The sequence below is a fragment of the Lepidochelys kempii genome, chromosome 5, assembly GCF_965140285.1.
Source record: "Lepidochelys kempii isolate rLepKem1 chromosome 5, rLepKem1.hap1, whole genome shotgun sequence".
Taxonomy (NCBI): domain Eukaryota; kingdom Metazoa; phylum Chordata; order Testudines; family Cheloniidae; genus Lepidochelys; species Lepidochelys kempii.
The window spans coordinates 89,853,124-89,877,170 of record NC_136384.1 but is presented as its reverse complement, the minus strand read 5'-3'; the positions used below and the strand labels follow the sequence as shown (position 1 = coordinate 89,877,170).

The window sequence follows — 24,047 nt, the reverse complement described above, 5'->3', positions numbered from 1 at the left end:
CCAGGCTGCTGACGATCCCTATGATAAGATTACTCCTGTCATCACTACTGATATAACCTGCAGCACTGAAATGAGACATACTTAATGTTTCAAGGAACATATCTTAGAATCATAGGACAGAAGGGGACCTCTAAAGGTCATCTAGTCCACTCCCCTGCATGTCCACTCATGGCAGGACTACATAACTAAACCATCCCTGGCAGGTGTTTGTCTAACCTGCTCTTAAAAATCTCCAATGATGGAGATTCCACAATGTCCCTAAGCAATTTACTCCAGTGCTTAAATACCCTGACAGTTAGGAAGTTTTTCCTAATGTCCAACCTGAACCAGCCTTTAAACCTGCAATTTAAGTCCATTGCTGCTTCTCTTGTCTCCTTGTAACAACCTTTATTGTACTTGAAAACTGTTATCATGTGTCCCCCCCCTTAATCGTCCCTTCTCCAGACTAGAATCATAGAATATCAGGGTTGGAAGGGACCTCAGGAGGTCATCTAGTCCAACCCCCTGCTCAAAGCAGGACCCATCCCCAATTAAATCATCCCAGCCAGGGCTTTGTCAAGCCTGACCTTAAAAACTTCTAAGGAAGGAGATTCAACCACCTCCCTAGGCAACGCATTCCAGTGTTTCACCACCCTCCTAGTGAAAAAGTTTTTCCTAATATCCAACCTAAACCTCCCCCACTGCAACTTGAGACCATTACTCCTTGTCCTGTCCTCTTCCACCACTGAGAATAGTCTAGAACCATCCTCTCTGGAACCACCTCTCAGGTAGTTGAAAGCAGCTATCAAATCCCCCCTCATTCTTCTCTTCCGCAGACTAAACAATCCCAGTTCCCTCAGCCTCTCCTCATAAGTCATGTGTTCCAGACCCCTAATCATTTTTGTTGCCCTTCGCTGGACTCTCTCCAATTTATCCACATCCTTCTTGTAGTGTGGGGCCCAAAACTGGACACAGTACTCCAGATGAGGCCTCACCAATGTCGAATAGAGGGGGACTAGACAAACCCAATTGTTTCAATCTTCCCTCATACGTCATGTTTTCTAGACCTTTAATAATTGTTGTTATTTCTCTGGACTTTCTCCAGTTTGTCCACATCTTTCCTGAAACGTGGTGCCCTGAACCGGACATAATACTCCAGTTGAGGCCTAATCAGTGCATAGTTGATCGGAAGAATTACTTCTTGTGTCTTGCTTACAACACTTCTGCTAATACATCCCAGAATGAAGTTGACTCATATTTAGCCTGTGATCCACTATGACCCCCAGATCCCTTTCCACAGTACTCCTTCCTAGGCAGTCATTTCCCATTGTGCAAGTGATTGTTCCTTGCTAAGTGGAGTACTTTGCATTTGTCCTTATTGAATTTCATCCTATTTATGTCCGACCATTTCTTCAATTTGTCCAGATCATTTTGAATTTTATTTATGTCCTCCAAAGCACTAGAAACCCCTCCCAGCTTGGTATATTATGCAAGCTTTAAAAGTGTACTCTCTGCTATTATCTAAATCATTGATGAAAATATTAAACAGAACCGGACCCAGAACTAATCCCTATGGGACCCTACTTGATATGCCCTTCCAGCTTGACTGTGGACCACTGATAACTACTCTCTGGGGATGGATTTCTAACCAGTTTATTTCTCTAGTTTGTTTATGAGACAGTATCAAAAGCCATACTAAAGTCAAGATATACCACATCTACCACTTCCCCCAATCTACAAAACTTGTTACCCTGTCAAAGAAAGCTATTAAATTGGTATGACAGATTTGTTCTTGACAAATCCATGTTGCCCACTACTTATCACCTTATTCTCTTATAGATGTTTGCAAATAGATTGCTTAATTATTTGCTCCATTATCTTTCTGGGTACTGAGGTTAAGCTGACTGGTCTGTAATTCTCTCGGTTATCATTATTTCACTTTTTATAAATTGGCACTATATTTGTCCTTTTTCAGTCCTCTGGAATCTCTCCCATTTTCCATGACTTTACAAAGGTAATCACTAATGGCTCAGATATCTTCTTAGTCAGCTCCTTGAGTATTCTAGAGTGTATTTCAGCAGGCCCTGATGACTTGAAGACATTTAACTTGTCTAAGTAACTTTTAACTTGTTTTTCCCTATTTCAGCCTCTGATCCTATCTCATTTTCAATGGCATTCACTATGTTAGACATCCAGTCGCTACTAATCTTTTTGGTCATTCAGCACTACTGCTATTACCACATTTTCTGTTATTGTTTTGTGACAACTCTTCCAACCTGCTGTAACTAATCCCTCTAACTTTCAGTACAACTCTGCCTAACGTGAACACAGCTGGAGAGCATGCAAATACATACTGGAATTCAAATCTGTCACACAATGTAAACAATGGCACATTCTCTTTGTTTCTTCCTGTCAATTTATGACAGTAGCTTTACTGAACCATTCCCAGTGGCTATTGCCAGCTCCATGGAGCAGAGTTAAGGTTTCATTGTGGAGGTGGTACATACCTTAAGCCTTCATTTCTGGGTTTTCAGAGCTGAACTCAATGTTCTGGAAGGGCAGGAGGCACCATCGGGCAAGTTTAAATCTGAATTAACAAAGTTTCTTGTCAGTGAATTTAGAGAGCATTATGTAGAAACTTCAGGCATGGTACCAAGCCAGTGACTTTTCAGACTCTTCTGCAAAGTTTGCTGTAAAGGATTATGACTTGATTAGGAATAACAGCAGGCATATTTAGCTGAGTTTTGTATTCCACACAGCAAACAAGAAGGTTGCTTTTTAGAACAGTTATCCAGATGGAAGGAGAAAAAGTGTTGTTAATTGTGCGCCACTGAGTCAGCACACCAATAATCAGCCACTAAATGGTTTGTGGAATTTTACTTCTATCCATCACTGTAAGGGATTGTTCTGAGTGTGACACCAAAAATTATGGAAAAAGGTGGGGAGTAAAATGAAGCAAAAGAAATCTATAATACTTTTGGTTGGTGTGAAAACTGAGCTGCATATGTCTTCCTAACTATGATTAGTACTTAAGAATATCCAGAACTGCTAGGAAGTCATTTCAATATCTGTTGCAAGAGCCTACATAGGCAAAACCTGTGGTAAAAATATTTACAAATCCAGCAGAGTCTAAATTACTATAGATTGTCTTTAAAGAACAAAGAGATTTCAGATGTTCTGTAAAAAACAACAACAACGCCAGCTAAAATGATACTGGTTTACTATTCTTTCTTCCTTTGAGAACAGCACACTGACCTCTTCCCGCTCTCACTCTTTTCCATCAATAACTTTTTTGATTATTTACCCTTTTTGCCTTTAGCAATTCTCACGCTCTTGCAGGAACTGGTTTCCACTTTAGTGAAAGAAGCTGGAGTTCCTGTCATTCAGTGAATAGGACACCTTAGTTAGTGAGAGGTCAATTTTGCAAGCTGAGGATCCTCAATTCACACTGAAGTCAAGGGATCTGAGGGTGCTCAGCATTTCACAAGATGTTAGTAACTTGCATTATAAATTATAATCTAAAGCTACTCATATATTATGTTAGAACTGATTTAGTAGTAGTTTAGACAGTTTTCATTTTGGGGCAAATTGTAGCCTGGCTAGTGTGCTGGCACAGGGCTGTATGGGGACACAAACCACCCCCTTATGTCCTTGTGTTGGCTACATGGATCATGGCTAGCAGCACCGAAGTGGAACCAGGCTCTGTAGAATTGTTGTGTTCTCTTCCATATGAATACATGGCACTAAAGTTCCATTCCCATCAGCCCCAATCGACTGGGTGACAATGCTACTCCAGACTGTCAGGCAGTATGTACTGCTGGAATGGGTATAGGCTCAGAGTAGTTTAATCCCTCCCATGAGCATTAAAGGGATCAAGAGGGAGTTTGTGACTCTCACCACCATGATGCACCTGTTGCTCCCGATTCTGGCTACGTAATTATCTCACAATCTGACCCATTCTGCTTTTCATTTTTATTTTGCCAACACAATATTAAAAACACTGAAATACAGTGTAATATTTTAAGTCATTCATAAACCTGATAATCTGAGAGCTCCCACAAAATTCTGAGTGCCCCAGCTTTAAGTTCCCACTGCACAAAAAAGCACAAAAAAGCCAGCAGTGTTGCTGATAATATTAAACAGATCATATTAGAGGGCTTGACATCACTCAGGATAAAACATATAATGCATCAGTAGATATTTATTTGGAGGAAACATAAAGTGAGAATGCCCAAATTATCAAAATATTTTGGTCATACATAAAATCTAAAGCTGTATTGCAAATATGGGGAAAACTACTTTTCCAGCAACACCTGGCACAGCTTCCAACTTCCAGTAGTCCAGGGTTAGTGTGTGTCCTACTGCTTATTCTGAATTAGTAAAATGGCTCCTTCATCTTTCTTCCATGTTTTTATAATTTTTATAGTGGATCTAGTTGTTGCCAGTCTATTTGATTTTTTTTCTTTTATTGGTTTCCATTCAGGAAACCCACATCAGCCGCAGAATACAGAGAAGATTACAAAAAGACTTCACTATCCCAGGTAGTTTACAGTATTATCCACTAAAATGGGTTTAAGATTTTTCCTCCAGGATTATCCTAACATACAACCTGCAGGCACTTAATATTCTATGGAATTTGTTATTACACATCCAAGAAGCACCTCCAGAGATTACTTTTTTTTTTCCTATTCAAAATCTTCACGCCAGTGTCCATCTTAAGAAACTCGGCTGGGTAGTTGTGCAAGTGGTGGAGAGGAATGAATACCAGGATGTGGATGTGGGCCTATTGAGGTGTCTTCATCCCACTGGAAGAATTAGCCTTTTGTATCCCTTACAATTCTCTACCATGAAGCAGAGGACTGGAAATCTGTGTAGTGGAAGCTTCTCTATTTCTGCCATTGGCCTACAACCAGCATGTTACCCCAAATCCTGCCCCTACAGTCTTTGCACAGGACCACAGAGATTTGGCACTACAGTCATGTAAAATATAACTAGCAAAACTTGAATACTAGCAAATCTCCATTAGTATTACACCCATAATAAAACCTGAAGAAAAGCTCTGTGTAAGCTCAAAAGCTTGTCGCTCTCGCTAACAGAAGTTGGTCCAATAAAATATATTACCTCAGTGACCTTGTCTCACCCATAATAAAGTCATTCTGTGCATCCTCCAATTTGTAACCACTAGTTTCTGATCTCACATGCACGTGTGTAAATCAAGTCATATAACAGAGGATGTGTTGTAATGACTGGCCTATCCTTTCTGATGTGGAAGAATTCCACAGAACAGCATGACTATCTTCTGGCTACAAAACAACATAATAGAGTACATGTGATGAATGTACATATTTCTGCAGCACCCACTCATTTTCTGAATAATTTTTTCCAGAAACATACCGTGGCTGTGTTAAATAAGGTCAAACGTACTGGGTTGTTGAATTTGCCACTTATCAGATCGAGCATCAGCAGTCTTCAGGATGTACTGAAGTTTCAGAAGTGAGTCACCACAGGACTGTAGCCGCTTTTCATCCTGTGCTAGGCTAATAATGACGTAACACCCGTAACTTTGGTCAATGAGTTAAGCTGACATGTAGTGGAATGAGAAGCACTCAGCAGCTTTTGGAGCTGGAAAGCATGTATAAGTCCACTCAATACCCCCCACCTCTGCCACTACTGGATTGCTCTCTAAAGTATATTTTCTCATGTTTTTATCTTGTCTAGTTTTAAATGTCTTAGGTGATGGGGCCTCCACACCTTTCTTAAGACCACAGTCTGATAGAGCTTGTTGTCGATGAAGATTTCCCTATAGTTGCAGCATTTTTTTTCTTTGTAATCTGATTACTCTACTTAGAACTTCTTATTACTCCCTAAATAAATAATGCTTTTAAAAATATATATAAACAGTTATCTTCACCCACCCTCAACTCTCCTTAGCTGTTGTTTAGACAACCAATATATAAGATGATCCCTACACCCCTTCAACTGGTTTTGTTCACTAGTCTGAACGCCCTCCAATTTGTCTCCATTTTCTCCTGTTCCTGTTGAAATTGAATTCTTTCTTAGTACAGGAAAAATACCATTATTTATTGGTAAGATACTATGCGTGAAAATCTAACTTGCTCTTTCATGATGAAGTGATCATCCTCAGTGTCACATTAAATTAAAATATCTCTTTCTCAGTCAAAATATGTAGCCAATATGCTCTTTCATGACACATTTTCCATTAGTACTTGAACTGAATATATTTAAGTGGTGAGATATGTTCCTTAAATGAAATTTGAAATTTTTATGTAATCACAAGACTACGTGACCTGTGGCTGAATCATGATCAGTGGAACTAAAGGCTATGTCTACACTACAAGGACTACAGTGGCACAGCTGCAGCACTATAGCTATGCCACTGTAGCGCTGCAGTATAGACACTTCCTACAGTGACAGAAGGAGCTTTTCCGTCAATGTAGGTAATCCACCTCCCTGAGCAGTGGTAACTAGGTCTGTGGTGCTGAGGGTGTGAATTTTTACAAACCCCTGAACAACATAGTTAGCTTGATCTAAATTTTAAGTGTAGGCCTGGGCCAGAGCCAGAGAGTCCATGTTCCCCGGAAGAACTGTTATGGGTGAGACAGCAGGGGAACTGAGAAACTAATGGAGTTAGGCTAGAAGAAACACAGCTATGTAGACAGAGCAGTGCACGGAGTCTAATAAAATTCTACTTGTTCAACTTATCCTGCATTCAACTTCGCTCTTTGCTAACAATACAGTGGCCAAAACAGCAAATACCACAATCAGATTGCATGCGTTGACAGTACCCTTCTTCCTGCTCTCTCGCCCTCTTGCCCAGCTTGTCTCTTTCTGTTCCTACTTAGGACTTTATTCCACATTTGCTCTACTTGATTCCAGTATGCAGTATTCCACATGAGCATGAGTGGCAGAATAGAGCCACTAATTCTGAATGAACAACTGAACATAAACTCCTCCTAGAGACTATTAAGAATTGTGCCATGTTTGTTTTAGTCTTTTTAAACCTTTGTTTCCTTAGAATCATAGAATATCGGGGTTGGAAGGGACCTCAGGAGATCATCTAGTCCAACCCCTTGCTCAAAGCAGGACCAATCCCCAATTTTTGCCCCAGATCCCAAATGGCCCCCTAAAGGATTGAACTCACAACCCTGGGTTTAGCAGGCCAATGCTCCAAACCACTGAGCTATCCCTCTCCCTACTTTTCCTCTGCTGGTTTTGTTTCTTGGCTGAAAATGCTTTTCAGTAGCATTCACAATTATATGGCATTCTATGCATAATCTGTCATTTAAGACCCATCTTCTAGTGTTGTTTGAAAATGAATATACCATGTGCACACTGCTCTCCAAAGATGTAAGGTCAAGAAAATTCTTCCACTAGTTGATATTCGTTTATTCATGGTTGTTAAGGTTCTTTATTTTCTACATGTTCTTGCTATTTTCTACATGGTTTAGATTATTTCAGCAAGTATCTGGTTTTGTATCTGGCTGGCTCTTAGACTGTCCAGCTTGAGGGCCAAACTTCATGAGCCAGTTAAACAATCCAGGAAAAATATAAATTGTGAAATGCCAAAAATTGATGTAAGGAATGTCTTTCATTGGTTATATAAACTTTTGGGGCATGTTACACCAACACCTTTATTTACTATGAATAATAGGTTGTTACTAAGGCCAGTTCCTGGCTGTTGTCCCACTTACAAACTTTATAGATTTCCTGTTTCCTATTACTAAGAGAGAATGATGACTAAGGGGCTCTTAGGATAGACTGCATAGATGATGCATCATAAATTAATAGTTAACAGTCAATTACTAACAAACTGACCAAATCCAAATGCCATTAAAAAGGAGTGCTCCCCTTACACCTCTAGAAGATAGTTATCATTTGTTTATCTAAGTTTTACAGTGTGTGTAGACAGGCATTCAGCAAAGAAGTAACTCCTTCAGGGTCAGTGTTTCCACTGAACTATGTAACTTAATCCTTGGTATTTCTTGTCATGTTTTACCTCTAAGATTTCTGTCTGAATGTGATATTTGTAAATATTTGATGGGGAAGGCAACAAACAACTGAAATCCTCTCCATCTGTGCCAGTCAGGTACATGAGTAGGCATTGGCAATATGGACTTCTGCTTAGTAGACAAAGTTTATTCAACCCCATGATTTGGCATAGGGTTTTTAGATTTTTTTCACTCTGTGAAGATGAATAGTGACTCTGTTAGATTCATTTCAAATCTTGTGAGTACTGGTCCCAAGAATAACATGCTGTTGCTTTAATGCTCAAACTTGCTACATAACTAACCTCAAACTATTTTTTGGCCTAACAGAACACGGAGACGTGTGCATGCATTTTCAAATCACTGCAGAGTATATAATTGATATTTTGAGATATAATCTGAAGAAATCTTAATTGCTAATTATATGTGAAAAATACTTACGCTTGGTGATAGATATCGTTTGAAAAATAGATAGTTGCCCTCAAGAATAATGGTCACCTTGGGATACTAAACTGTTTGCACAGTGGGAAATTAAATGATCCTTAAAATGCTCTTAATGTATTTAAATTAGTGTAGGTCAATACAATAAATTAGCTAGTTGAATCTCTAATAATAATAAGGATGAAACAAACCTTTAAAAATAAAATTCATTGGTGGTCTGTCATTTCAGAAATTAGAAGTTCTGTTAACACTCCATCTCATTTTCAGCCGTCTAAATAAACACTCAGGAGGATGAGATTTTGTGATGTATAGAAATGCACTGAAACAAATTGTAGCATATTGTAAGGTGCATAGATCCAGATGAATCATGAACAGAAACAGACCAAGATAGATTGTGCAAACAAAACGTTTCTATACACTGTTACTCTTGATCATGCCCTTTTAAAGGGATATGAAGACAATAGCCAAGTCAATTAACTACTGTATATGAAGAATTTGATGCAGGCAATATTATTTTATATTTGGCAAGTTATCATTATATAAAGTATACTGTAGGTAAATGTTAATTTTGTAGGTAAGACTTACATTGATCTGAATTAAAGATGGTTCTTCACATACAGTGTAATTTTATGAATTTCACTTACATGTTTCTACCGACTGTACTTAAGGTACTAATAGGGTAGGATCCAGAAATGGACATATTTTGTTTATTGAGTGGTTTAGACATAATTATAAATAATTAAATGTAAAAAATGCCCCAGACTTGAATTTTAGAGTGTTAAGATGTATGTTATATCACACAAAGTTTAAAAAAATCTGTTGTAGTTTTGGAGAAATTTAAAATAATATGCCATTTTGATTCTCTGCTTATTCTGATCATTATTGCATATGATTTTATAATAGAAAATTATGTATGGAAGTGCCACCTGATGTGCTGGCATTCCACCAGCCTGGGTCCCCTCCCCCACTCTGTGCTGCTGTGTCAGGCTCTCAAGCCCCCCTCTCCAGCACACACACAGGCAGGGACACACACAGCTGTATAATCACACAGAGTCTGCAGTCAGCTCTGTGTGGGAGGGCTCAGCTCAGGGAATTGCCCAGCGCTTTGGTGCATACCCCCTCTGGAGTGTAAACCCAAAATTATATTGTCTTGCATTGTATAGTGATCTACATAGCGTAAGCTCATGAAATTCGCCCTCTCTCTCAATGTGGAGGAAGATATGCACAGCTTTTTGCTTCCAGCCCCAGTTATGAATTGCACAAACTGGGGTTTGGAATAGACAAGAAACGAGTTTATTAACTACAAAAGTTAAATTTTAAGTGATAAGGGATAGCAAACAGAACAAAGCAGATTACTGAGCAAAATAAACAAACATGCACCCTAAGCTTAATTCACTAAAGAAACTGGTTACAAATAGTAATTTCTCACCCTAAATGTTGTTTAAGGCAGGTTGCAGAGTTTCTGCAGCTTAGAGTTCCAGAAATTTCTCTTCACAGGCTAGACCTCTGTCTCAGCCCAGGTCCCAGTCCTTTCTTCCCAGATCAGTCTTGGGTGGTTACAGCAGTCATCCTGGGTGGGGATTCAGTGAAGAACTGGCGACCTTGATTAATTCACTTTCTAGCCTTAAATATAATTTACATATGGCGGGAATCTTTTGTTTCCCTGTTTGATCGCTACCCTCCTTCTTCAGTGGAAAAGTACCAGCAGTGTCCAAGGTGGTATTTCATACCAAGTGACATCATCACATGACCTTGCAGTGTTAAATGACAGGTTTCAGAGTAACAGCCATGTTAGTCTGTATTCGCAAAAAGAAAAGGAGTACTTGTGGCACCTTAGAGACTAACCAATTTATTTGAGCATAAGCTTTCGTGAGCTACAGCTCACTTCATCGGATGCATACTGTGGAAAGTGTAGAATTTTATTTGAGCATAAGGTTTCGTGAGCTACAGCTCACTTCATCCACAGTATGTGTCATAAATATAAAGGGAAGGGTAAACCCCTTTAAAATCCCTCCTGGCCAGAGGAAAAATCCTCTCACCTGCAAAGGGTTAAGAAGCTAAAGGTAACCTCGCTGGCACCTGACCAAAATGACCAATGAGGAGACAAGATACTTTCAAAAGCTGGGAGGAGAGAGAGAAACAAAGGGTCTGTGTCTGTCGGTACACTGCTTTTGCCGGGGATAGAACAGGAATGGAGTCTTAGAACTTTTAGTAAGTAATCTAGCTAGGTATGTGTTAGATTATGATTTCTTTAAATGGCTGGGAAAAGAACTGTGCTGAATAGAATGGCTATTTCTGTCTGTGTGTCTTTTTTGTAACTTAAGGTTTTGCCTAGAGGGATTCTCTATGTTTTGAATCTAATTACCCTGTAAGGTATCTACCATCCTGATTTTACAGAGGTGATTCCTTTACTTCTATTTACTTCTATTTCTATTAAAAGTCTTCTTGTAAGAAAACTGAATGCTTTTTCATTGTTCTCAGATCCAAGGGTTTGGGTCTGTGGTCACCTATGCAAATTGGTGAGGATTTTAACCAAACCTTTCCCAGGAAGTGGGGTGCAAGGGTTGGGAGGATTTTGGGGGGAAAGACATGTCCAAACTACGTTTCCCAGTAAACCCAGTTAGAGTTTGGTGGTTGCAGTGGATATTCCAAGGACAAAGGATAAAATTAATTTGTACCTTGGGGAAGTTTTAACCTAAGCTGGTAAAAGTAAGCTTAGGAGGTTTTCATGCAGGTCCTCACATCTGTACCCTAGAGTTCAGAGTGGGGGAGGAACCTTGACAGTATGCATCCGATGAAGTGAGCTGTAGCTCACGAAAGCTTATGCTCAAAAAAATTGGTTAGTCTCTAAGGTGCCACAAGTACTCCTTTTCTTTTTGCAGTGTTAAAGCAACCATGAGATAAGGCTTATTTGTAATGTCCACAGGAAGGAACTACAAGAAGATGGGAGATCAGCATCTTTAAAGACTTTCCTAATGGCCCATCCAGGCTGATAGATTACTGTCTGGTGGGTGTTCCCCAGGTATAACCACAGTTGTAATTGTTACATAGTCAATATTCCTAACTCCAGATACAGAAATGATACATTGGATAATCACATTCAGTAAATCATAATCTTTCCAATGATATCTCACAAGACCCATCTTGCTTAAAATACATCTTAGTTATGCCATATTCATATCATAAGCATATTTCTATAAAGAATATGGGGCGTAACATCACAGAGGGTCTTTTGGTTAATGCACAGAATCTAATTAATGGTTATAACACAGACTCCCTATGTGACCTGAGCAATCACTTAGGCTAAAATTTGCAAATATGGTGCTGATGTTAGGCACCTAAACTCATTTAGATTAATAAATGAGTTCACCTCACCTCTGCAAATCAAGTGCCTAATATAGATTTAGGTGTTCAACCTTAGCTGCCATGTTTGAGAATGTTGGCCTTAACTTCTTTGTGCCTCAGTTTCCATATCCTTGATTAGAAAGTGCTAGAGAAGTAAGAAGTAGTTTTAGTTATTATGCCAAAAAATTCACACCCATGAATACTAAATGAGACTCCTTAGTATAAATCACTGGCTTCAGTTTAGTGACCTGCTAAAAACTTCAAGTATTGTTTAATCCAGGGATCGGCAACCTTTGGCACATGGCCCATCAGGGTAAGTTTGTTTACCTGCAGCGTCTGCAGGTTCGGCCGATCGCAGCTTCCAACTGGCCATGGTTTACTGTCCCAGGCAAATGGGGGCTGCGGGTAGGGCGACCAGCACATCCCTCGGCCCGTGCTGCTTCCCGCAGTCCCCATTGGCCTGGGACGGCGAACTGCAGCCAGTGGGAGCTGCGATCGGCCGAACCTGCAGATGCTGCAGGTAAACAAACCGGCCCAGCCTGCCAGGAGCTTTCCCTGGCGGGCCATGTGCCAAAGGTTGCCGATCCCTGCTCTAACATAAATCAGAAACAGTAAGATTCTCATCTCTCCCTTTCAGTTTTCTTACAGTATAATATATGTACAACAGAGAACAAAAATGGTACATAAACCTGAATGAGTAACTGCAAAAGGCCTGAAGGGGAAGTTTATTTTAAATATTTTTTTTCATTTCTAATATAAATGTGAACTGAATTCCTAAGATTTGTGCATTAGAATATGTTATTTATGACAAGTTTAATAAAGCTCTAAAAGCTCTTTGTGGTTCCCTTTTCTGTTAATCGCACTGCTGAGCACAAAAGCTGTGTTATGTGGAGAATGACTGGGCTTATCCCTAGTTATGTTTGGTATCTAAAGAACAATAAGAGTTTGCTGCCTGGCTGATCAGTGCTGGATCAAATTCACATTCCCAAGCTCCCACTCTCCCACCTACATATGCAGGGGGTGGAAACATAGCAAAGAGTGGGAGGACAGGTCCTTTTTTTGCAGAGATTTTTAGCTGAGGCTCTCCTAATATGATTTCAGCTGGGACTGTGTAGCATTAAACATTGATTTTAATCCATTGCTTGCAAAAACATCCTAAGAAAAACACAGAGATTAGCAGCCAATTAATTCTTACGTTGCCCATTGTTTTCCTTGGCCAACTGAAACAATTCATAGAGGATTTAAATAGTGTGTGAGTTACCTTGCAAACAAACAGCTTTTCTTTTAGGATAATTATAGCAGTAGCCTTCCAAACATAGCCCAAATCTTTAAAGTTTAGAATAACACTAGTGTTTCCATCTCTTTTGACATTTGTTTCAGCATATAAAATAATAAAAATCAAGAGCTGCTTTGGAAAATAATATGCCAGCTATTTTTAGTGTAGAGGTGTAGAAGTGGTAGGTGTGGAAAATAAAATACTACCTTTCCAAAGCTCTGGGCATCCATCCCCATTGAGCCAGGATATTTAAAAGGTGTGTGTTTGTGAAGCTCAGGAGAGAAGGGTATTCAAGCATTTTATAAACTATTATAGGCCACATCAAGTACAGTTCTCATCTGTCTCATAGATGGCCAAGAATTTTTTTCCCCATCAGGCTATGAATCTGGTCTTGGATAATTGCTCAATAGGCAGACATGTCAATCCATCCCTACCTGGGAACCCTCTCTCTGATGGCCTGGCTACTAATAGAGTGGCTTGTAACACAGATATGGAGGGGAATTTTCAAAGGTGGTGATCTGAGTGTTCTAGAAGGGGTTTTGAAAATACATCCACAACATTGTCTGCTTTGTCAGGCTTCTGTCTTTCTCCTCAGATGAGTGCACAGGAAGAAGGATTTTCAGGAAGAGCAAGTCTGGCCTGAAAATGGTATGTGTACATAGGAATGTGCACAAGGGAGGATACTGGTCACATCATGCTAGCAGTGAGAGAGAGCAACAATAAAGAGTCTCTTGAAGGGCACAGGTGTTCACAGGGACTTAGAATAACTGAGGCTCCCTGCATGGAATCTGGACAGTCATATACCCCAGAATATGGGTATGTTCAAGAGCTGCTTGATCTCAAATACAGAAAACCGTCCACCACCAAAGCTTACAGGGACACTTGGAGGACATGTTTCAGAGTAACAGCCGTGTTAGTCTGTATGTGCAAAAAGAAAAGGAGTACTTGTGGCACCTTAGAGACTAACCAATTTATTTGAGCATAAGCTTTCGTGAGCTACAGCTCACTTCATCGGATGCATACTGTGGAAAGTATAGAAGATCTTTTTATACACACAAAGCATGAAAAAATGGGTGTTTACCACTACAAAAGGTTTTCTCTCCCTCCACCCCACTCTCCTGCTGGTAATAGCTTATCTAAAGTGATCACTTTCCTTACAATGTGTATGATAATCAAGTTGGGCCATTTCCAGCACAAATCCAGGTTTTCTCCCCCCCACTTTCCACAGTATGCATCCGATGAAGTGAGCTGTAGCTCACGAAAGCTTATGCTCAAATAAATAGGTTAGTCTCTAAGTTGCCACAAGTACTCCTTTTCTTTTTGGAGGACATGGTATGTTTGGTGCATGAGGTCGAAACTGAACTCCCCTGAGACAGTCCACATAAAATATTCTGGATTTCCTTCGTTTTGATTTTTATAATGGTCTGAGCTGTAGTTCATTGGAAGTCTCAGCCCAAGGGTACCATTCATCTCCTCCTTTTCAGTTCTAGCCTGCTTCTTCAGTCACAGCTCCGAAATTCTGAAAGCAACATGGTTTCAAAGCCCCTAAATCCAATGCCCAATGGAACACTGGAGCCTCAATTTAGTATTTGAAACTATTATTAAATCACCTTGTGAGCCATTGGGTAAGGGATCCCAGGTATTTTCTGACTCTAAAGTTTGCTTTTTTTTTTTTTTTTTTTGGCTATCATGAGAGTTAGAGTGTTTGTGAATGTTAGGCCTTTTTCCATCAAGCAGCCTGAAGTCCACACCAGCTGGTGCTGAGGCTACAGCTTGTCTTTGTTCTTAAGAGAAATTAATCTTCCAATTTAAACTAGTCAAAATGTCTTTGTCTTTTTTTTATCTCAAATCCATTCATGTCTTGGAAAAACAATAACAGACTTGGGGTAAAATCCTGACTCCACTGACATCAATGGGAAAACACCTACTGACTTCATTGAAACCAGGATTTCACCCTTTAAATGCAGTCAGGACAGTAAAGTTCTACTTCCACAGAACTTGAACAAAACTGGAAGTTCAATGATGTCTTGGTATTATACTGAGTGATGCAAAATCTTGTGTTTTAGGAGGATGAAGCCAAATATCTTCCAAGCTTACAGGGCATCTCACCAAGATCCTCTTGAAAGTATAGATGCCATTGCAGAATTGTGACTCTAAAACCTTTACAGTTCTCTCTGTCTCTTCTGTGTGCTATAGCTTTACTATGTACCTTTTTATAACTGTATGTATAATGTACTTGGGAGCATTTATAATGCTGATAAAGAATTGGGGTAATTGAGAGGAAAATCAGACCTCAGGCCTCTAGAGATGAGGCTGGAAGGTCAGGCTTAACTGGTCCACCTGTCCCTTTCTTCCACTTCGTAAAAGATCTTCTGAAATTCATTTACAGGAAACAGTTTTACACTTTCCTCTTCAGTTCTTTTCCTCCCCACGTCTTCTAGTCTCTGAAAGCTATTGACAAGTCAGAGAGTATTTAAATGGAGTTCACCTTAGGTCGGATGACTTTTTTAGTTTATCAATATTGAATGTTTCTGCATCAGAGATCCTAGACAGGTGGAAGCTGGGGACAATGTGGTTACAATATGTAAAGGGAAGTACATGTCAATGAAAGTCTTCTATTGATTCAGAAAATGTCATTAGTAGCAATCACAGCTTGAACAGTTCAAAGCAAGTTCCACCATCTCCATTTAAAGTTAAGCAAACCTCTGCAATACAGATGTATCCTACAGTGTTCTAAACCATCCTAAATGTACATTTTATGTGTGGGTTCAGGCCTGGTTTTAAGCACTGGTTTTTAAGCTAAGCCACCAGGTATAAGGAGGCTTCAGAATATTAGGGACATTTTGCACCCAGTTGATTTAATGCTGCATCTCTACCCATATATATCAAAATCCAATTATGCTTTCATCATACTGCTGAAAGTGCAAAGGATTCTAGCATACTTTTAGATGGGTGGGTAATTGTGTCAAATCTTGTCATTATCTAGGACAGCTCTGCTTGGGATCTGAGAGTATTTTCTTCTAATTGAAAAATGAAACATAAGACTGGTTTGTCCCCTTTATTTCTGGAGCTACATGGGATTGTGAGAGTGTCATGGAGTCCCCGGGCAATGCTCTGGAACTGCTCCCTACGAAGCTAGTCAGGAATCTAGGGGAAGTCTCCTTTCTGTGAGCAGACTGTCTTCAGGACACACAGCTCACACAACTTCCACCTTCCTTGGTCTGACCTCAGAGCATTCAGCATCCTCTGCCCCTCCGTGCACTTCCCACAGTGACTCCACCCAGGTGGCGTCCTGGGGAAGCCAGAGGGTCCTGCACCCCAACTTCACAGTCAGACATTACTCTCAGCCAGCCAGTAAAACAGAGGTTTATTAGATGACAGGAACATGGTCTAAAACAGAGCTTGTAAGTGCAAAGAACAGGACCCCTCAACCAGGTCCATTTTGGGGGGCCAGTGAGCCAGACAACCACGTCTACACTTCACTCCATGTCCCCAGCCAGCCCCAAACTGAAACTCTCTCCAGCCCCTCCTCCTCTGGGCTTTGTCCTTTTCCCAGACCAGGAAGGCACCTGATTCCTTTGTTCTCCAACTTTAGCTCTCACCTTGCAGGGGGGAAGGGCCCAGGCCATCAGCTGCCAGGAAACAGGGTGTTGGCCATTCACCCTGTGTCCAAACCCCTGCACACACCTGCCCTCTAGGGCTCTGCAATGACCATGCACCCTTATCCCACCACCTAGATACTTAAGAACTACATAGGGGAAACTGAGGCACCCCCACAATATTCAGAGGAAACATTAAGAACAGTCTTGCTTCGTCACAGGGGGTATGAAGGAGTAGAGCAGGTGGCAAGCTGTTCTCCACCACACTATCTTTCACTATATCTATGGATTTCCAAGTCTGATAAGGAGTTAAATCTGTCTGAAGCACCATTAAGTCTAGTTAATGGTTGACTAGATAGATGGTGTGCTATGACCATTGCTTATTACTCTCATCATAATCCTCTCACTGTTACCTTGTGCTTATCCTTCTGTTTGTTATATCAATGTGTTATCTCTTATCTTATGCTTAGATTGCAAGCTTATTGGGGGAGGGGTTACTTGAGTTATGGTGTGTACCACAGCTAGCACAATGGGACCCCAACTCCTTATTCTGCCCTCCAGGCGCTAGTGCAATACAAACAATAATTCCTGTTGAGTTCCCCTCAGTGGCTGTGCAGCCATTAGGGGGCAGAGGGGAGTCAGCCTGCATGTCTTTGCATGTCTAGGGTTTTTCCTCCTGGTATCTACGCGTTTGGGAGATTGTCTCCTCTGCAAATCCATTTCTTTAGAACGGGGGTTCTCAAACGGGGGGGGGGGGGTCGGGACCCCTCAGGGGGTCGCGAGGTTATTACATGGAGGGTTGCGAGCTGTCAGCCTCCATCCCAAACCCTGCTTAGCCGCCAGCATTTATAATGGTGTTAAATATATTTTAAAGTGTTTTTAATTTATAAGAGGGGTCGCACTCAGAGGCTTGCTATGTGAAAGGGGTCACCAGTACAAAAGTTTGAGAACCACTGCTTTAGAATCTCTCTCTCATGGTGGGGAAGAAGGTGGGATTGTTTGAATAACTTCAGTTTCTTGATGCCTGTGACACTTGTCTTCCCACAACTTTCTCTGTGGGAGGGGATGATCTAACTCAGAAACTGATCTAACGTTGTTGAATTCTTTAAAGTGGTTGCACCTATTCCAGGAACATATTTTCCTTTGTTTACTTTTATGTTTTTGATCATCCTCTTTTTGAATCACGATATAATATTCTTTCTCCATTTGAATGCACAGGAAGCTAAAGAGTTACTTTATGGCAGCTTTCAGAGTGGCAGACCTGTTGTATTTTTACAAAACAGAAATGCTACGTCAATGCACTTTTTAAGGAGCCCTGTTGTGAGTGTGAAAAAAAAGGCTGAAATAAGATTTTTCCACTGTGATATCTCTTCTAAGAAGTTCTTCTTTGTGTAATACTTCATGGCAAAGTTGCTTCTATTTAAAGTATGGAGTTTGATCTTGGCTTTGATCTGAAGCTTTTGATCTTGAAAGAAGGATGTTGTGGCAATAAAGCAAAAAAGGGTAGGACAGACTTTTTTTTGTTGTTTAAAGGAAAGTGATAAAGTTAAAGGGATACTGTCAAGATTTAGTGGGCACTAATTTGACCTGCCTTACTTTACTTACATCTGTTTTCAGAGTCCATCCAATTCTATATGTGGGAGGGTTTGCTAAAACAAATGCTTTGATGCTCCTTTTTCTTTTCAGATAGCACAGATTTCTATTTCAAGCTTTCAAGGAATTGTTATACTAAGTAAAAATTATTTTTAAAAGATTGAAAATACCTTTCCAAGATCTTTTTGATTGAACCAGATGTGATTAATTTACAGAGTCACCCTTTTGTACGTATTGTATTTAACATTGAAAATTATGAAAGCATAAACAAAATTCCAACTTGTGAATTTCAACTTTTTCTGGCCCAAGTTGCTTGATTTTGCCTTTACTCAGAATTCACATTGGACTTAAGCTTTGCTGAACTGGTATCTTTAAGTCCATCCCTATTAATAAAACATCTAAATATGTGGTTAAATTCCATGCGTAATTTAACTATCTGCTTGAGATCTTTGCTGAGGTAGAGGTGATTTGCTGAATTGGGACCTAAATGAGGAGTTTGCTATGCTGTGATATGACTAATGCTATGGAAGGATGGTAAGCAAAAAGGGAACTCAGATCTTGCGTTAAAAATGTGCTTCAGAGTCTCCGAGGGAGTCACTTGACATAATTTTGGATTCCTTTGAGGTCAAAGAAAACTATTGAAAAATTATCCTAAATACTGAATCTGTTCCTTGAGATATTGTGGCCTACGGTGGGCAGGAGGAGGAGAAAATACGTGAAAACCTTCCTCCGGAATAGGATAGGAAGCAGTCCAAACTGAAGCACTCCACCCCCCAAAAATGTTGAGGTAGTTCAGATCTGGTAGTTCAGTTTGGGAAAATTGGGTCTGTCTGTCTAATGGGCTGAACTACAACACCCATTCATGAATGCCAGCAGAATGTTGGTTTCAGAGTAACAGCCGTGTTAGTCTGTATTCGCAAAAAGAAAAGGAGTACTTGTGGCACCTTAGAGACTAACCAATTTATTTGAGCATGAGCTTTCGTGAGCTACAGCTCACTTCATCGGATGCATACTGGGATAGTTTGGATCTGGATCCAGAAATCATGACTCAGCTCTTGTCTTTATAATGAGCTAAACCAGATCACCCAATATCAATACCCCATATAACTTTAAGGAAGTTTGAATCTGCACCCATATGCATGCACTCATATGCATATACCCAGGTCCATCTCTAATATATATGATCCTTTATCCCGGAGTTTGAATCCAAAAGGTCCTGGAGATGCTTAGGACACTACAGTGAATTTAACCATTTAAATATTTTATGGAGGAAAAGGTTTCCAAAGGGAAAAATCAAATTGTTGTGCCACAGTGCTGGACAAATTAAGAGCTGTGATCTCTCCACACCTTTAAGTGGTGGGTTAACGGCTCACTCCAGTCTCTATACCTTTAAGGCAGGCTCCTCCTCTCCGTCTCAGCTCTAAGAGACTGGCGCACAGGGGAGGGAGGGGCAAGGGCACCCCCTTAGGTGTTTCATTTCCTAAGGAGGTTTCTAGTGCTGCTCTGCTGAAAGAGGGAGGCAGGGCTCACTCCCATCAGCCTGGGGATGCATCGCAGAGAGGAGAGGGACAATACAAAATACATAAATACGTGCAAAACAGACTGGCCGGTGCTACTCACCAAACCGACAGCAGCCACAGCAAAATAACAAATGCCGGCCGCGTGTGCCGTGGGAAGCAGCAAGCGGAGCGGGGGGGGGGAGCTGCTGAAGAGAAGTGGGATCTCAAATCAAGGTAAACCCCTCCTCTTAGCCCCCACCCTCCAAAAAAAAAATTAAAAAAGTGTTAAGATTTTTGTAAGTGGCTGGGAGGGAAAAGCCTGTGCTTTGCTGTGCAGGGGAAATCTGAGAGATCAAAGTTTTGCATCAGATCAGGGAGGCTGTATTTGGAGGGGAGGGAGCAGGAAAAAGTGGAGCCTATTTACAAAGGGCAATCTCGAAAACCTGAATAAACATGCACTTTGTTTCCCTTTTAGCCTTTGCTGGAAGAGTGTCAGTCTTGGGACCAGTGTCGATTAGTCCAGCAAGTGAATGATGAGGTGAGGAGAACGCTTTCATTTTCCAGCTCTTAATTATTCATGTTTACTGTTTTCTCTTCTCACCTCTGTCCTTGCAAAGCTGCCTCCTGCCAGGTTTCCCACCTGATCCCCTCTTCCTGTGTTAGTTTTAAAATAATTAGTTTGTTTATAAAAGGAGAATATAAATGTGTTTATAAATATATAAGGTGTATTATTATTATTTATTAAATAATAACTACCTGATAATTTAAAACATGCATTTGCTGTTCAGGAACAACAGTTGAGTGTGTGGCGGTTATTTGAAGCCAGGTTGTAAGAAATAGAGAGTAGAGACTTTCCCTAGGATTTTTGCACACACAATGATAACTTTCGGCTTGGCATCAGCCATACTTTCTTTACGCTAAAAAACTTAAGCTGAACAAAGCTGTTTAAATAGAGAGCAAAAAGGAAAATATGCTGCATACGATGAAGGGAAACAAACCCATTTTGACTATGCACAAGTGTCTAACTGGATTACTTAAGAGCATGTCATTCTAGACTGGAAAAGTGTTATTTTTTTTTCCTTTTTCTTTCCAATGAAGCAATGGAAAAATATGTCTTCAATCTGTTTATAGTTTCTTACTCATGCTGGGTAGCTGCACTCAGGTCTCATCTTCATCTTAAAAAAGCACTATGGTTTTGAACTGCAGGTCACAAAATGGATTCAAGCAAACCAGAGAGCCAGAAAAAGGACCAAAAGGAAACGAAGGCAGGATGAAGTGGCTTTCCGAAAGGTATGGGTTCCTGATGTGCATTTATGTGATGGAATAAAAGGAAGCATATTCTAAACATTTTCAAGGGACACACTTTAAAACATTCAAAGAACCATATTCTTCTACTATGCTGACTACACAGAAAAGAACACCATGAATTGGTAAAGTTTGAATGTCTGTGTGTTTGCTGTGTAGAGAAACTACATTCATATTTAATAAAGAGCGCGAAAGCCATTTTGAAGAAGAAAGATAAGAACACTTTACTTAGGAAATGCTGTAGTACTTGAAAGGTTATCGACAGTTACTGTGATATTTATTTGCCAATGAAAAGACATGTTAAACTACAGTTAACTGAAAAACATTGTTTTTCTCTCTTGAGAGCAGGGTAATAGAAAATGTAGGGGGTGTCCCTGGGCAATTAGATAAATACAAGATGTATAGAAATAAATGTTGTGACTGCATTGCTGACACTTTATTTTAACGTGTGGTTTGAAAGCATCTTCCATTTGTAGTGGAGAGGGATTCCTGAAAACACGATTGCACGGGCTTGGTGTTTACTCCTAAAAATTCTTTACAAAAGGGTGGGTTGTTTTGTTTTTGTTTTGCTTACATAGTCAAAATTAATTCCCAAGATTCTTAACCCTGTGATTTTGGGTAAATAATTTTGCTTTAAGGCTACTATAATTTTAAACATTTAATTTACAGTGTAGCAAGATAAGTAACAGGCTGACTTTTCTATTCAATAGCTCTTCTTTGCTGTTTTTGTGTGTTTTTTTTTTTTTAAATTGCTATCTAGAACACAAAGCAATAATGAGTAAAAATTCATTTGGAAATGAATAACCAGAACCAGGAAAAATGTTTTTTTTCTCACTTTGGATTTACTGTCTGTTTTTAATTTTAATATTGTTTTAAAATCTTTAAAGCTAACAAACAATTAAAATAGCAGTGTTATTTTGCTTCTTCTACAATGCTTCTAGAATGTATGATGAATCATTGCTGATTCTGTAGCCAAATTCTTGTTGATAGCATGGCTGCCAACTACTGGGATGTGTTGCCTTAGTATGGGCATTGCAGTATTTGACAAATGTCTTCAAAGTACATTATTGCGCGGGTGATATACCAGCTTCATGGTGAACTAAAGGATGCAATTTGGTAATTTCAAAATGAATTGGAGAAAAATGAATACATTAATGTATTTTGTAACTGGGGATTCATGAGATAGTAAAGGAATAATGTATGCATTTGTGTGGATTAGTCTGTGAACCTATAATTTACAAGCTTCTGATCCAAAAGGAAATATCAATAAGTTCTACCAAATATTAATTTCCTATCATACTGCACGTTTACATGAGGGGTGTATATATGTGTGTGTATACACATATGTCTGAAAAAAATTGCATATTTAGAGTGGTTTTGTGTGCTCCAGGTATGATGGAGGTTTACATGATGCTAGTGACTTTTTACATTTGTGTGTAAACAAGCTCGTAGGAATGTGCGAGGTGCTGTATAAAAATCAAGCACCACTCTAAAATAGTAGATGTAAAAATAATCCAAAGAATTGCTAGTTTTGTTTTTGTTTTTGAATGGTCATTGTAAGTATAAGAGAATTGACATTTGAAACAAAAGTAATTGGAAATGTACGCACTCTCTTCCTATGTCCATAAATATGAGTGATTCCTGGTCCATCCCTCCCATGCATGGCCAGCTGAGATTCAAAGTGCTGTAGTTGGCATACTCAGCCCCAAAAGAAGGAAAGAAGTGCTTTTCAGTGACCTTCTGTTTGATACAAGAACAGACTCCACAAGGCCTGGAGGGTGGAGTCCCGTCTACTTTTCAGCCAGAAGGGGGGTAGCTGCAATGTTAAACATTGAGATGCGGCTGGGAACTTGAAGAGGACAAAAAGGTATTCTTTGAGACTCCGGTCCCAGCTATACTATGCTAAGGAACTGAGTTTAAACTTGGTTCAAGCTAAAATAGTTTCCAACAAAATTTGGCCAAACTATATTAAAACAGTGTTCTAGACTTTTGGCTGTGTCCATGCTGGCATGCCAAACCATATTAGAAACAGTTTCAAATGAGTTTAAGTAATATTTCCTACGATGGATAAAAGTTCAGTGTAGAGGGAGGGGGCCTTGAAGAAAGGGAGGGCTGTAATGAGCCTGGAATGGAGGAGGGAGATGAGGAGAAGGGCTGGTTATGTATGTGTCACAAGTGTAGTTAAAACAAGGTTACTGAATGTATTTCACCAGAACTTGAAAATGAACTACATATTTGATCTTGCGTATCTGTCAGAGCATACAACTAAACTTTTTAATGTAACTTCTAAACTTTTAATTCTATGCTGTCTGACTGTCCCCTGCCCATTACTTTCATTTCTTTGTAATTGTGATAGGATAAGCACATTTCCTCTACTGGATGAGTAGCTTTATCGTTACCACCCCATATATGACACCACAAAATCAAAGCAGCTGCTCATTCTTATGATCTTTGTGGAATAAGGGAAAAAGAAAAGTTATGGAGTTGTTGAAAACTGGCAGTGAGTTGCAGTAATTAGGCACCAAGCTGCATTTTTAAGAGCTAAGTTTTGAGGCACTGGCTATAAATATTTTTTAAATGAATTTCTGAAGATAACAAATGCTGGATATGGGCTGTAGAAACTAGTAGTACTAACTGCAATTAAGTGGACCGCAAAACAGCGGGGAAGCTTGTCTAGAACTGTGGTGCTGCTCTGCACAGTGGAGCAGCTCACAATGGATCAAGGCAACATAATGAGTGACCCTAGGTGAGAGCCAGCTCCCAGAGTAGTAATTAAAAGTTCTCTCTTCCCCCCTCCCACCGCGCCTTCTTGTACTATCTTAACGTTACATTTCATTTGTTTTCCTCACAAACTTCTTTCATCCTTTTTGTTTCCCCCTTGTTCTAGCTCTTCTCTTTGCTCAGAGACCCTTTTGTCTAACGTTTTGCCATTTGTGCAATATTTTCACCTCCTCTAGTTCTTTTTTTATCCTCTTTTCTCCTTCTTCCTTTTCAGTGTCCTGTG

The 24,047-nt window shown here is 39.9% G+C and overlaps 1 protein-coding gene across 10 annotated transcripts in view; it reads left to right on the top strand.

Annotated features, from left to right (window-relative positions):
• The window catches only part of AOPEP (aminopeptidase O (putative)), a 387,210-nt gene that overhangs the window by 260,966 nt on the left and 102,197 nt on the right, over positions 1-24,047 (top strand). For 5 of the 10 annotated variants that reach the window (XM_073344964.2, XM_073344966.2, XM_073344967.2 and 2 more), the window contains 2 exons: positions 20,214-20,276; positions 20,945-21,028. In XM_073344964.2, the coding sequence (XP_073201065.1) occupies positions 20,214-20,276; positions 20,945-21,028 (147 nt within the window). Of the gene's footprint in view, positions 1-4,462; positions 4,521-5,365; positions 5,473-13,642; positions 13,696-20,213; positions 20,277-20,944; positions 21,029-24,047 lie in introns of those variants that run through there. The other 5 variants (XM_073344962.2, XM_073344963.2, XM_073344969.2 and 2 more) reach the window with 4 other exon arrangements.